This window comes from Cygnus atratus, chromosome 3, assembly GCF_013377495.2.
Source record: "Cygnus atratus isolate AKBS03 ecotype Queensland, Australia chromosome 3, CAtr_DNAZoo_HiC_assembly, whole genome shotgun sequence".
NCBI classification, from domain to species: Eukaryota; Metazoa; Chordata; class Aves; order Anseriformes; family Anatidae; genus Cygnus; species Cygnus atratus.
The window spans coordinates 84,483,100-84,497,429 of NC_066364.1; the positions used below are offsets into that span (position 1 = coordinate 84,483,100).

The 14,330-nt window shown below is 36.0% G+C and overlaps 1 protein-coding gene across 4 annotated transcripts in view; it reads right to left on the minus strand.

Moving 5' to 3' along the window:
- The window catches only part of AHCTF1 (AT-hook containing transcription factor 1), a 49,251-nt gene that overhangs the window by 2,007 nt on the left and 32,914 nt on the right, over window positions 1–14,330 (minus strand). For 3 of the 4 annotated variants that reach the window (XM_050709553.1, XM_035564634.2, XM_035564642.2), the window contains exons 22-33: window positions 14,064–14,208; window positions 13,839–13,970; window positions 12,170–12,317; window positions 11,932–12,082; window positions 11,274–11,384; window positions 10,476–10,671; window positions 9,213–9,416; window positions 7,496–7,922; window positions 5,624–5,726; window positions 4,630–4,736; window positions 3,826–4,007; window positions 579–2,418 (exon numbers count right to left, since the gene is read on the minus strand). In XM_050709553.1, the coding sequence (XP_050565510.1) occupies window positions 579–2,418; window positions 3,826–4,007; window positions 4,630–4,736; window positions 5,624–5,726; window positions 7,496–7,922; window positions 9,213–9,416; window positions 10,476–10,671; window positions 11,274–11,384; window positions 11,932–12,082; window positions 12,170–12,317; window positions 13,839–13,970; window positions 14,064–14,208 (3,746 nt within the window). The remainder of the gene's footprint in view (window positions 1–578; window positions 2,419–3,825; window positions 4,008–4,629; window positions 4,737–5,623; window positions 5,727–7,495; window positions 7,923–9,212; window positions 9,417–10,475; window positions 10,672–11,273; window positions 11,385–11,931; window positions 12,083–12,169; window positions 12,318–13,838; window positions 13,971–14,063; window positions 14,209–14,330) is intronic. The other variant, XM_050709554.1, reaches the window with a different exon arrangement.

The window sequence follows — 14,330 nt, forward strand, 5'->3', positions numbered from 1 at the left end:
TTTTACTTGTACCTACACAGTCAAAGATGTTTTGCTCAAGAGGCATCAAGTGTCCTCACACATCTCCAAAAAAAATTCAATCATGTTGTCTAATACAAAGAACTCTGTATGCAATAACTTCACTAGCAAAGCATATGCCAACAAGAAACAATCACATAACTAAACAGCTGTCTAGTGTGTTGCAAGATGCAGCGCATTTTACTTTAAAAAAAGAACAAAATTCGGATGTCTCCTTTATTTCTCCAATGTGGGGGAACGGATGGCAATTGTCTGAAAAGATGTCCCCCTAGACTTCTAAATTGATAGAAATTAAGCTCATGACAAACAAATTCAGGTAAAATTTTATTTCAGTCTATCTGGAATGTGTCAGCCTTGTCATTTGCTTCCCCCACAACCGGCCAGCCAAGCATGTGGAGTTCAGACAAAAAGATGAATTTCCTCTTCCCAAATTTTTACTTATGTACAGTTAAATTATTTACAATACTAAAAGCCATACTTTTGGTCATAAAACAGTCTGTTTTATGTCATTTACAAGACAGCAATATACCCTGTTTTGCATATGAACATGCTGCACCTACCTTTAACTTTCTTTGCCAGCTTTGTGAGAGGAGGAGAGAAAAGGAAGGATTCATTTTCCTCAACAGACAGTTTCTGATGCATGCTAGTTTTACGGGATCTTGTAATACGATCTGTTAAAGTTCTTGATGTTTCATCATATCCTGATGTGTTTATGTCTGTGAGCAGCAAAGGACTGCCATCGGGTCCTTGGGGGAAGGTTTGTTGTTCCCCTGTGCTCTCCTCCAATATCGATGGCAATTGCCTCTTTCTGCCCCGACCCCCTGTCCTTACTGCAGTCCTGGGTGTGGTTGATTGTTCGTTTGGCTGCTCAGGTGTTCTCTCAAAAGCATCTGTTTTTTCTGGTTTAGCATGTGTAACTCTTCTTATTCTTCTCCTAGGAGTATCAACGATTTCCACTTTCTCACCTGAAGGTATGTCTTCCTGAGTAGAGGCAGATTCAATGTCTGCTGAGAGATTCCGTGCCTGCTTCCTAACACTTCTTCTAGGAGTCACAGGAAGTTTGAGTTCTGTTTGAGGAAGTGATGATTTAGACAGATCGAGGTCAGAATTTTCTGAAAGATCTGATGAACTCTGTTTTCTTCTTCTGCCTCTTTTAGTTGGCACAGGTAAAAGAAGTTGGTCACTAGGCTGCACCTCTTGCTCCATGACAGTATTTTCAGTAGGCTGTGAATTACTGCTTTTTAATTTTCTTATACTTCTACTGGGACTGACTGCCATTTTTATCCTATGATCAGTGCCAGTCTGACCAGTTTCTTGATCTCCTGCTGAACTTTTTCCTCCTCTAGTCCTTCTAGAAGTAGTAGAAATAATGCTACCTTCGGCAAGAGAAGTTTCCTCTTTAGCCTCTTCCAAGAGTTCAGATGCAGCTTCCTTTGCTCTCCTTAATCCTCTTCTTGGAGTAGTGGCTATGGACTGTGTACTGCTGGACAATGTTTGTCCATCAGATTGGAGGCTCTCTACTTTTTCTAAGTTAGTCTGTTTGGGCTTCCTACCTCTCCTCGGGGTAACAGGGGTTAGAGGTATTTGCTCATCTTGAGTATTTTCTACTGTTAGAAGACTAGTAGTCTCAGGTGCTCCTTTTGTTCGCCTGGTACTTCTCCTAGGAGAGAGTCCAAACAGAACTGGTTTGTCTGTTTTCAGTAGCTGTTGATCATCTGATGATGGAATAATTAGACTTCTACTCAGTTGTCGCCTTGGGCGTGTTTTTGGAGTGACAACATACTCTACTTGACGTATGTTGGTTTCATCTTCCACTCCTTCTGGCACAGTTGTTAAGGAAGATTTTGACCTTTGCATTCTAGTTACCTTTTTACCTATGCTTTCATGAATAGATTGTTCTACAACTTCGGATGTATATTCTTTACTTCTTGTGTCTTTGATTACATCCAGTAAGTTCTCAGCAATAGCTACCTTAATGGGTTCAGGCACATATGGGAGTGACTCGGCAATATTTTGAGATTCCTGGTCACTAGTTACAGTAGACACTGAGTTTGTAACATGTTCTTCATTTTCAGTATTTCCAAAACTGTTCACAGGTTTTCCATCTGTTGTGTAAACAGCTGGTTTAGAAGCATCTACTAATTCAGGTTCTCCCATCTCTCCTTCACCTTCTTCTCCTTCCAACACTAAAGTAAAATTACTCTGAGATATAAAAAGCTCTCCATCTCCTTCAGCTGCATCACATTCATCATCCTTATTATCAGGAAAATCACATGTGAACTGCTGCTCTATAGTGTCATAGCTGTATTGAAGATTGCCTGATGGATGTAGTTCACTACATGGAGATGTTTCAGCTGGTTCCTCTGAGGCTTGTGCCTTAACTGCATCATCTTCAAGAACCTAAAGTTAAAAAATGTATGTTAATACATTAATGATTACCAGACTAGCTTCAAACTGAGATAGATGAAACTAAGGACAGTAAAATGCTGCTTTTCCTTTTAGATCACCACTGAATGTAAAGTTAAAAACAGATAATGTACTCTCTACTACAGATGAGGTTCATACATTTGAGGAACAGAGAACAGAATATTCAGTGTATGCAATGACATGCTCCATTTCTGATATTTTGGTTTATGACTAATGATTTGCCACCACCCAAGAACAAGGGGAGCGGTTTTCCAATAGAAGCTGTACACACAACTGGCAGTAACCATCACACTATAGTACTTTTTGGGCTGACTACAGATCCACAGTGACTGACTGCATCCAACACGGTAAGATACAATTACACCCCCAAAGTTTAAAATTTGTCATGACATTTGTGCCTGCGACAATTCAACACTTAGTCAAACTGGTTAGGTATCACCGCAGGCAAACTCAATACTGCACTTTAAGGAATCACTTGGATCCTGTGAAATAACACATGTGATGTAACTTAACTCTCTCTTATTTTTTGTAGTTCCCTGTACTGGATGGTTATTCTTTCCTTCTAGATCCACATGAGATACACAATCTTTTATGTTGAGCACAAAACATAAGAGAATATCCTAAAGGAAATTGACAGTGTATTCTGTACAGCACTTAGAAGACATGCACATGTATCCAAATAACAAATCAGCTCCAGTAAGGTGAGGAAAACAGGAAAAATCAGGGACAACTGTAGAAAGCCTAGTTCTAGTTTTCAGTCCATGTGAGCAACCTTTTAAAATTCATATTTAACAACATTTTAAGATGTTAAAAAAATGTGCTTTAACAGAAAACATCTTTGAAGTAGCTGGAAATATCTTGAAAATGAAATTATAACAGAATTCACAGTAATGAACTATGTTAGCAAGAAAAAAATACTAAAGGATATAAGCACCTAAATCATTCTGAAAATGAGTTAGGTTACCCTAACCTAATAATTTTGTCATTTGGTAAATGTTATGCTGTATTGAAAAACTGCCCTCCCCAGCTTCCCCAACTTTTCATATTTTCTTTAAAAAAAATATTAGAAGTCAACTAAAAACATTTAAGTTGTAGTAAATCAAATGAATGCATGGTTTAGGGGCTTTTTTTTTTTTTTTTTTTTTTTTTTTAATTGCTGCAGATCTCAATGACCCAAATCTTGACAGGTTCTCTTCTGTGTTATACATACAGAAAATACAAGAGAAAAAAAGGTGTCTACCCTTACATAGTGAGGTTAGCTTGTGTTAACAAGCTCAAGAAGCTGAGATGTTTTTGTGTACCTTCTAACTGTAAGACAAGACTGTCCTGAAATTTGCTGTGTTTTGTATTTTGTAGAAAATGGGAGAGTAATTCACTTACATGAATTTCTTCAGTTTTAGGAAGATTATTAGGAACATGCATTTCTTCCTGCACAAAGAGAAGATCTTCAACTTCAGCTTCGTCTAGGTTCCGTTCTTCAGGTAAATCCACATGCTTTCCTTCAGGGCGATTTTCTGAATGGGTACTGACCACATCCTCACTATCAAGGATACTTATCACAGCTGAAAGAGATTTACATCATTTAAACTTAACCACTGAATAAATGGCACAAGTTTAAGCAACAGGAAGTAACAAAGGGAGCAGGAACAAACAATACAGTTCACCATCCTACCACGTGTATTGGGCTTTCTCCAAAAACTAGGAGGTAGTCTCACAATAAAAAAAAAATATTAAAAAAAGTAGGAAGGGGAAGTCTGCTGCCAAGTCCATAGAGAAAAAGAACAACAGAAGAAAGGTTGGCTGAAAAGGCACTTTGACAGCTAGCTATTCTTCATGGCCTTAATATTGAGGATGCATCATTGTTTAAAATAGTAATTTGAGTAGCAGATCCCATAGCACACAAAACAAAAAATGGGGTACAACATTAAAAGAAATATGAAGCTTTCCTTCTAATATTTTAAATTTTACCAATTTTCTGAAGATCAAGAACAGGAACATTCACCACACATTCTCTACATGGACTTCCTTTGAGGAATGTATTGTCTCTATGGGTTAACAAAAATTAGCAGTAATATCCTAATAATATTTCAGTTAGAGACAGGTAGTGGTATGACAAAATGCTCATTTAACCTCAGGAGTTTAGCCACCTTAACTCATATAAAATCTCCAACATACTATACATACATTCGTTGTCTGCCTCCGGGGATTCAGAAAGCTGTGGATTTACTACAGGCGGTACGTCTCTTTCTTCTGATGAAGAGGACATTTTAGGCTCTTGGTGGTTTGTTTCACTTCATAGACAGAGAAAAAAAAAAGAGAAATTCACTGTAAAGCTTCAAAGGAGACCTTTAAGAGGTTTACAAAAACATTCCCTCACTGTAAAATCTTCAAGTTTAAAAACTGAATGAATTGAGTAAAACTAAAAATTCCTTACCCAACTTATCTACACCCAGTTTGTGACTCATTTTAGGCAATGAATGATATACTTAACATTCTTCCCAGCTACATAACACTAGTTCCATAAGAATAAAGTTGTACTAAATAATGACATATAATTTGCCTTCTGTAGAAAGAATGCAACTGCTATATTGGAAGCTTAGAACAACCTGAACAAGTTTGTACCAGTATAAGTTACCACATGAAATTAAGGGCTCTTTCATTACTAATATTCCTGTTTCATCTCTTTAAAAGACAGTTGCAGGTGAGAAAACTGCTTCCTTTTCTATAAACAAGTAGATGCTAATTAAGTTCTCTTTCTTTGTACTCTGAAGTGTACAAAATACTGCCAGAAAGAATTCAAACCCCAAAATAAACCTGCTAAAGCTACAGGAATCTTAGGTGTAATTTTTTAGCTACACAGTTTTCAGACAAAAGCAGGACAACATGTTCACACTATCTATTTAAACCCTTAAAGTGTAAAAAGATTTATGTGGCCCATTGAACGAAGTCTTTACCACAATACTTTGGGGTCTGCAACCATTTGAGAAGAAAGGATGACAGCTAGTCAATTTGAGTTATATTCATGCCAAACTATTTATATTCATAGAAAGAAAGGAATAGGAAAACCATTATGCATAAGAACATAGGGAATAGCCAATACCAACATCATAGTTTTAAAGCACAGGAAGGTCAGCAGTTACATACTGCACAAACCCAAAGACACATTTTATAAACTTACCCTTCATTTGCAGTCCAAGAAGCAGCAGCCTCAGCAGCTTTAAACACAAATTTACCGTCCTCGGGAAAGGTAGGACATTCAGTAGTTGATTCTTCCAAAAATCCTAGAAAAACAGACAGATGGATGACTTTCCTATTTCACTTAATTACTTTTAAAATGTTTGCATGAATTAAAGGGAGCCTTTTATGCATTTTACCTAGGATAGTGATGTAACAAAATAATGCTACCAAGTCTTCAGATACATAGGCCTGAATTTGTTACAGTAAAACAGGAATAGTCTGCTGCATAATCTCAGTCAAGAAAACAAAAAGGCAAATGGGTATTTTGATTACAAACTGAACTTGACACATTACTGGCCAAATGACATACACACTTGAGAAAACATCTTTTGTTCTTAGAATTAGGAAGTCAATTTTCTTATTTCTCTTTGGATATTCATCTCATTTCAGCAACACTTGCTCATTTCTTGACTCTACTTCCTCTCTTTTACAATAATGCATCTAAGGCAATTTCTTGAGTTTTTCTTCTAATAAATGACTGGTGTTGTTTAAACCCAAATGCTTGCTCATGTTTTCACCTTGACAGGCTCAATTTCAGACATCCTCCTTTTCTTATTTCTATTGCCTGCTTCCTCCAGATCCAGCAATCACCTTTGCAGACTGTATGCGAGACTGGGATAATTCTGCCAGCTCTGGCCAAAAGAGAGCTATGCAAACCGCCCTCTAATGCTTCCAGAGGATTGAAATTGTACAGAACTGTTTCTACCACAGTCCAGCAATTATAAAGTCTCTTTACAGGGTTATTCTTTAATGATTAGTACCTTATTAATATTTTTAATGAAAAGCACCTATGGTTTCTTGTCCATATACAAGACAAAATACGAGAGGACATTTTGACCTAGCTTACTAGAAATACTCAGAAAAATCCCTTCTACCTATGTACACGGAGTCCTTTTATTCACAAAGAAAAGGAACTCAGAAACTCTGATAGCAGCAATCTCTCTCCAGGATCATGTCAAATTTAGAACTCAATCGGGCTACATACCATGCACCGATACTTGAGTATACGCGCTCACTGCTATGAGCCGTTTCAAGAGCTCAGACACAATAGTCTGACACTCAAATAGCAACCTTTTCAGAGTTGAATGGACTGAGCCCTGATTGTCAAATATTGACTTTAGCTGTGTTTGCACATCATCTTCCTGTTCCCACAAAACTGAAAAATGCTACCACTCTCAGCTCTTCATCCCTGCTTGCCAGCTCGTGTGTTACACTCCTTCTCACCTACCAGCAGGCCTGCTTCATATAAACGCATCCTAAGCAACTTGGACTGGCTTGAATGAGTTGAACTGAGATGAATTACAGAAGACCAACTGAAACAGGTCTGGAAAAGGCTATATAAGCTGTTGTGCCAGTAAAATGAGTAAGCACAACTGTAATGAAAAGCAGACACAAGCAGATTCATTTCCAAAAGGAAACTGAGGACTAATGAGGTGGTAAATATCTAGTCAACGAACATTTTACACTAGGCTTTCTGTAAAACAAAAACCCTAAGAAATACCTCTACAACACAGCCAGAAGCCTAAATTTTCAACTTATATCCCTCTAAAAACTCCCACAAATCACTACTGCCTCTTAGCTGCAACTGCACAGAAGAAATGCTAGTCAAATCAATAATGCATTCTTAAAGTCCAGGATATCTGGAAAATGACTCAAAATAAAGTGGTAACTCTAAAAGCCTAGGACAAGGAAGTACCTAGGACACTTGTGAACCCTCATCAGTACCAACTCTTGCACTCATCAGTAATTTAACCTTTTGAAGACATTTGAAAAATTAATTCAAAAACTTAAGTTAGCATACGATGGAACACACCAGCTTCTTTTCTTAGTTCTGATGAATCTGTTTTTTCTATCTGGAAAGGTTTATCTTCGACCATTCCACGGTCCTCTCTCTCTGGTTCTTGAAAATCAGCAATTTCTTCAGTGAAAGAACTAGCTGGTTTAGCAGCTATAAAAATGACATCATCTTCAAAATCGCCAGGTGATTTTGCATCATGATATTCCAACGTAGTTTGGTCTGACCTGGCAGAGACATTACTATTTTCTTTACTGACATCCATTTTCTCCAAACCACCTTCAGGTGTGCGTTCTAAAGACTCTTCCATTTCAGCATGACCATCCTCAGGATTCCTCAGTGCAAACAGAGTTGTTTTATCTCTACATTCAGACCAAGCATCCTCCACCAATCCACGATGATGCTCAGATGAAGCTCCAGGATGTGCTTTATCATCTTCTGTTACCTTAAAAAAAAAAAAAAAAGTACCAGTGTCTGGTTAAGTTTTACAACTGTCACCTTAAGCAAGGTACTGGAAAATTACTTCTCATTCTAGCACTACCTACCATAGCTTTTAAAGCCAAGTGAACAAATTTACCATGCTTCTCTGACTGCTTATTCAGTTTCCACGACCTTAGAGAATTAAAACTATGTCTTGTTAGTGCTTGCTTCTAGTGTCATCTCAAGTCTGCTCACTGTTTCACTACTCTTTTCTCAAAAAGAGGGAACTTTGCATAACTCAAAATCTCAAGATTTCTTTTTCCTGCTTGCTGTTTCAACTTGTATGCAGTACTAACATATTTCAGAGTGCGGTATGCCTATAGCATGGAACAAGTAAATTAAACTGGCCATTGTCTGCTATTAGTAAAACTTTATATAGGGAAGAGAACTTGTTACAGCTGAGCATCTCTTCATAACAGTCAATAAAAGGTATAATAAAAGGTAATAAAGTACTGATTACAATGACAAGTTGTACTAATACACGTATGGAAAGTTCATCGATACTAGCACACGTTCCTGACTCTGATACGTTACTTCTGAAACAGCATGATGAGCTGGATCAGGGAATCAAACCAACAGAATAAGACTGTGGGAGGAGTAGAACAGGGCAACTTCTCAGATGAAGAAGTTCCATTTGTCAGCTACATGAATGCTATCCCTGGTGCAAACCAAGAAACAAAACTAAGAACTTTAGGCCTGAACAACAGACAACAATACAGCTCTTTTCATCCGGAGTCAATTTTTTATCTTCAGTAAACACAGCTTCTCAAAAAGGCAGACGGGAAGTAAATGCAGTGCATGGCCTCTGCTGCTTTCAAAGATGTTTAATTCACAAAGCATAAAAAATACTTGTCACTTAAGAACAACCAGCTGAATCTATATTCACTACTTTTCTGCCACATCATTACTCAGTGAGATACAGCAGGAAGTTGAATTAGCAATTTGGAACAACCACAGCTCCTAACAACACCTAAATAAGAACCATCAAGGCCACTGGTATTTATTACAAAATATGTTCCTGAAACATCACATGCCCGCAGAAAGTCTAACACAACCTTTTTTGAACAAATGCAAATATGCCATTATGATTTGCAATTCCAATTCTCATTATAATAAGTTTTGGCAAACCTTTTAATAAATATGAAATAATAAATTTATTTTAATAATTTAAAAAATATTTAATAAATAAATATGAAAATCAAATCAGTCTATAAAGCCTTTAACTGTAAAAATCATTAACTGTAGCCCAGCTTACCCCAACAGTCCATTTTACATTCGAGTTCTCTTCTCTGAAAGATATTCTAAGTTCCTTTGCTCGTAAAGGAGGAGTAACTGATCGCCCTGGAGATGCAGAGGGAGTTGCTAGGGGCGTGGTGCGAAGGCTGGATCTCAAAATAGACTGAGGAGTAAACCCAGGAAAACCAGGAGCAGCAGCAGATGTCACCAAAACTTTAGCTCTCTATGAAAAGATATAAAAATATTTAATTTAAAACTAGTTATATCTTTAAAAGAGAAGACTTTACTTGCCAAAAACATTAGTTTCAACTACAAACGCGATTTGTAACAGCAGAGAGGACAAAATTTAGCCTTTATAATGTTCTCTTTTTCCAAAGGTATGAAAACCATGATGATAAACAATGCTTTCTATGCCTCTTATGGCTGCCTTTTTTCCCCCCTTTTTTTCTTTTTTGTTTTAAAAATGTAAACAAAATGTTATTTTTCAAATTAATTTCATGAAATTAAGCAACTGTGTCAGCTGTAAAAATACCAATTTATCTAGAGCATTCAGGTCTTCTTATTCCAGCTCATAAAAAAGATTTTTCAGAAATTAAAAGGTTTATACGTTAATGATAATGAAAATAGCTTAACAATATGAACAAAACTTAGTAAAAAGTTTATAATTCAGAGTGACAACTATTTTGTTCAGGTAGGCAAAGGAAAAAAGAAACGTCCCAAAAAGATATGTCAAATGTTATTTCCTTACATAATGTACAGTTTGATGGCATTGAATGAAAATACAGTGTATTACTGTAGAAATTATAATTAGTTATTGCAACAAGCTATCACTGAATTTGACATGGACATCTGCAGATATCCACACCTGTTGTTCACTTAACACTTAATAAACTGAAGTGTACACATTCTTGCTTCTATATATAGAAGTCAGACAGAGCTATTAAGTGCTTAAATAATGAGATGATTATGCTGCAAACTGCACGTTTAAGTACTTTGAGAAGTCCAATTTTAACTTTGTTCCACTGCAATAAAAACAAGCGCATTTCATGAGTTATTGGACAACATGCATACTACAATTAAATCAGAATTAAATGTCCAATTTTAAATTTCCTTTTCAGGACTTACCAATGTACTGCTTCCAAAAGCACCGTATATATAATAACCACATGCAAATTAAAATTTGAAACCCATGTTGCTTGTGTTAAATACTGCGGTTTCATTTTAAAGCTTAGAGGCTTTTGGTTTAGTTCACTGGTTCTTACTGTTTTCTTAAAATACACACCTTAACCACAAGAGGAGTCTCTAGTAAACCCAGTTCTGACGCTCTTGCAATTCTTTTTTGTGAGATGGAACCATGTATGCTTGATTTCAATGGGCTAGATGCCATGTATGAAGTAGAAGCTAGGCATGGTGACTGCCAGCTATCATCCTGTGCTGGAGAACATGAAGGAACAGGGCGAACCACCAAATCCAGCAATCTGTTAAAATACACAATTTAAAATAAGAAAGTAAGTAAATAAATGGAAACGAAATTACGCTGCGTTCAAAACAGCTGAGATGATACATAACCAAAACATACAATGGACAAAAAATATGGGTATACACTTGCTGCTGGGGTAATGTATCAAGCCCAGTTCCAAGTTACAGGCATTTTCTTTTTTTTAACTATTTGTTTACATTTTGTATTTTATTTCCTAAATTGTTGCCTCTGAGGCAAGAGTAATCAAATTTTACGTTACATAAGTAGCATAATTCTCATGTCAAAAGAATTAATCGGCATTTCAATGCTGGGACCAATTCAAATTCTCCACTTAGTTGTGCCCTTAAGTTGATTTTCAGTTTTCTGTCTGCTGAACAATGTGAAAACAGAACACTCTGAAAACACAAGAATACATGAGAAGCACCTTGTTTCTCAAGATAATTTAAATGTAGTATTACTATCTACATTTAGTACCAACTAGTAATTCTGTAGGATGAAAATTAGTATTCCTTACTTCCTATTGTATTAAGACAAAACCCACATAAAATAATATTCCCTCCCCACCATCTTTGGAATATTCTCTCTGTGGATCTACTTTACCTGGAACATTTTTGTGAAAATTTTGTAATTGGTGTCCCAATAAACGCCTCAGGCAACTCTGCATCAGGGAGAGGTTGATGTGTTATGACTGGTGGTTCTGTAACTCTAGGACTGGAATTAAAAGGAAAACGTAATTGACTTTCATTCACCTGCAGTCCAAACATATGGTCAAATAAACTTGAATTCTGATATCACCTACAAAAAAATCATTATTATTAGCATTACTATTAAACCCTTTTTGTTGTTTGCAATTCTACCTATTTCTAAGTTGAAAAGCTGAAACAAAACAGAAACCAGACACAAAGTGGTAAGAGGGGTATTTGATCACACAATAGCTTCTATCAAAATTTGTACACAACAGACTGATGGCAAAGTTTTAGTTTCAGTTATCTTAAATTCTATAAACACATGTAACACTGTAAAAATACATATTTGCGTAAATAAGATTATTAACAGAAAAACTCTCTCTCAAAATATTATTTATCTTGCACTTAATAATATATACTGTACTTTGCATATGCAAAGAAGCCAAACAAAGCTTTATTCAAGGTCCACTTTCTGAAACACTAAGAAAACAAAACACAAACTAAAATAATATTTTTTAAATCTCTATCCAAACACCTATCTAAAGACTTAACTTTGTTAAAACGCTTCTTACCTATCGTATTGTGCTAAACTGTTTTTCTGCTCATTTCCTACCCATACTTCTCCAATTTTGGACAATACATTACTGATGAAAGTTGCTCTTGTATGCACACTTTCTGCATTAGCTTTTTTTGCTACTGTTGATAATGGCTTTGGTCTTGATACTGTAAAGTAAGAGGGGAAAAAATATTAGCCTTATGTAATCCAAGTGGTGGTCGGTTGTCCATTACACTTTTCCCCCCAAAATTTACCTTCTCTTAAGACTGAAGAAGGCAAACGGTAAGGCTTGGCTCTCTCTAAAGCCAGCTTCCTTTGAATTCTAGGAAGGATCTTGCCATATTGGTCTAATATAGAATTTCTGGTAACTGCTCTCTCTCTCAAGCGAGGATCACGATCATTCTGATAAATTAAAAGAACAAAGGAAAAAGTTTTTAAAAATTACAAAAAGTTCATTGCAATCTGTGCTATTCTGATTAGTGAATACATTTCCTCTAAAGATGCATTAAAATGCATCCACTGCATGTAACAATAGCAAGTTCTACCCAACAGCAAACACCAATTCTGCCTAGTATTTTTAGCAAGTGGATGGAAGACTTCCAAAACAATGAGCCTACAACCTTAAGTTAAAGCAGTTCTGGCACTCAGTACAAACTTAGTCTGCTACACGTGTTGTCACCTGCAATTCCCACTCACAAATAGCTTACCAAAGAGTAACAATAACAAAAATTTTCTGAAAAACCAAGGGCTGAGATGTCCTTATATACAAGGCAACTACAAATTATGTTGGACAAAATAATTTGAATATTAGAACAGGTAAGGAAAAGCTACCTATACACATCTTCCAGACAGATAAGTTTTCAAATGCAGGACCTAAAACTTCCAATACCATCTAATAAATTTGATTCATTGCAAAACTAAGGTTCTGGAAAACATCAAATGCATCACGGATTTATAAAAGAAGTTCACATAAATCAATATTTCACCCGTCTATTTTAAGAAACAGAAGGTAGATAAAAATTGGAATTTTTTTCTCATACTGGAGGTAAAACGGAAATTGTGGAATCACAGAGCTCATACTGTAACTTACTAAGTTAAAAAAAAAAAGTAAAATTTTACATCTGCATTTGCATCGAGGCTGCTCTCAGAAAAATAAAGTTGCATGGAAAATGCAAGAGATGACATACAACATACTCTTCATTCCACAGAAAGGATCAACACAACTTCTAATAACCTATGTTATTAGGTTAATATGTATATAACATACATACATATCTGAACAACTAAGTGGCAAGACTGGCTGATATTTACTGTAGTAGCAACATGCGTACAGAAAAAACAGTTCAAACCAGACAAAGACCATGCCCTATAGTACCTCACAGTAATTTGCTCCTATCCTTGAATACTTTACACTGAATTAACATTCTTGCAATCATACAGAATTCATTCATTAATTTCTGGAGCTGGAGTTCTTCAAGGGGTTAAAATCCCTTGACATTGCATAAACAGCATTTAAGCTTACATATAGACTGCATACACACTATTTAAGCTTAAGTGTTTTCTATATTCTAGCCTTATTCGGACCATTTACAGTGAAAGACACTTTTCTTTAGCAAAAATAATTTGCTTTAGACTGTTAGGAATTAGGTAAAAATTTATTTTTGTAATGCAGGACTACAGTGAAATTTTAAATTTATAGCTGTATGTTAGAAAAGGTAGATTTCCTCAGATTCAAGCTTTTAAGAGGAGTCAACTGGTCTGTAACACTTAATTTATAAGTTCACAAAATAGCTCTGGCTAAGTGAAAGATTCTGTTCAACCTTTAGGTTCAGCTGCAACTTAAAGTGTAGAAACTTATTCCTAGTATTTCAAAAGAATGGTATAAGAAACACTTGCACCCCTGGACAGAACATTTATGCTTACCATAAGATTAACTTTCATTGACTGATTCAACTGTAGCGCTGGGATATAGTTGGAACGTTGCAGATGGTGAACTAAAAGAAATTCATGATTCTGAACACCACCATTGGTCTGCAAAAACTTCTCCAAACACTCCTATGAGAAATAACACATTTCAAAAAACTATTATGATTCTGCCTCTTATCTTTTCCAAGATACAATTAAGATTTCTTTCTTGTCCACACTTACTTGTTCAGTGTCTGTGAAAGGGAGCTTCAATAAATCTTGCATTAGTCCCATCTCCTGACAGATTTCATACATGTGTTTTAACAGCTCTTCTACGTTTAACTTAGTGCTATGTTGCTGCAACAGACTCCAAGCCTCCACCATGCACCTGTTATTAATTTATAAGATGTAAAGAATATTAATCATATAATCAAAAAGATGTCTGAAAACTATTTGTATATTGAACACTTAAAGGAAACTGAAGTGACAGTGATTTACATTACTAGTTCT